This window comes from Tribolium madens, unplaced genomic scaffold (genome assembly GCF_015345945.1).
Source record: "Tribolium madens isolate multiple individuals breed KSU strain unplaced genomic scaffold, Tmad_KSU_1.1 Scaffold_20;HRSCAF=117;Tcas5.2_LG4, whole genome shotgun sequence".
Lineage (NCBI taxonomy): Eukaryota > Metazoa > Arthropoda > Insecta > Coleoptera > Tenebrionidae > Tribolium > Tribolium madens.
Window position 1 is genome coordinate 13,199,002 of NW_025400985.1, and position 925 is coordinate 13,199,926.

The window sequence follows — 925 nt, forward strand, 5'->3', positions numbered from 1 at the left end:
ACCCAGCAACGGATACATTTTTTTTACATTTTTCTCTGGAACGCAAGTTTGGCGCACCTGTATTTTTTCCGTGAGACTTATTAAAACAATAAAATATAGAAAAAACCTACATTGTTTCTTCAACAAAAAATTGAACATTGATCGGTGTAGGTTTATAATATAATAACTTATCATAAACAATCCGTTTCTAATTTTATCAACTATTCATTCTCTAACACCATTTTTCTAAATTACGTAAAAATAAAGAAACGTGCTTTATCAAAACAAAAACCTATAACACTTTTACCACCGTTGCTTTTTGTGCATAGTAGTATACATTATTTAATAGATCACAGATCATAAATGTGCAATGTGGCTTCAAGAATACTGGAAACTTATTGTTTTATTTTTTTCAAGAACTCCTGAAATTCCTGGTGCATACTAAAAAAAAACATTAACATGTTTTGAAAATAAGTTGTATTTTAGATTCAGAGTATGCATCTATGCCAACAATCTTTCATTATGACGAATACGATAGTTGTCTGTTGTCCAGTAACGATTCTTTATACTGTTCAGTTACATTTCAACTGTACCCCAAGGAGAATAACAAGTCATCTGCACTGTGGAGATTAATCGAGGTAATACCGAAATAAAATACGCATCAATATTGTAAACGGTATTTTATATAAATACAAAAACAATCTTAATTCTAACAAACTTTTAACTTTTTCAATTTTTACATGTACCTATTCAAGACACACTAGTTAATTCTTCTTTCAATAGAAACTAATATAATTTTATTTATTTTATTTATTTATTTATTTATTTATTTATTTATTTATTTTATTAATTTTAATTATCTAAATTTATCAAAAGCAACAAAGACCATTTTATCTGTGAGAATGTATTTTAGGTTGCTTCGGAAAATCGGTTAGAGTCTTTATTA

The 925-nt window shown here is 26.9% G+C and overlaps 1 protein-coding gene across 1 annotated transcript in view; it reads left to right on the top strand.

Annotated features, from left to right (window-relative positions):
- Nucleotides 1-316: 316 nt before the first annotated feature.
- Nucleotides 317-925, top strand: part of LOC123005404 (nose resistant to fluoxetine protein 6-like) — a 9,096-nt gene continuing 8,487 nt past the window's right edge. The window contains exons 1-2 of the mRNA XM_044399133.1: nt 317-413; nt 466-617. Coding sequence (XP_044255068.1) covers nt 350-413; nt 466-617 — 216 coding nt within the window. The 5' untranslated portion in view covers nt 317-349. The remainder of the gene's footprint in view (nt 414-465; nt 618-925) is intronic.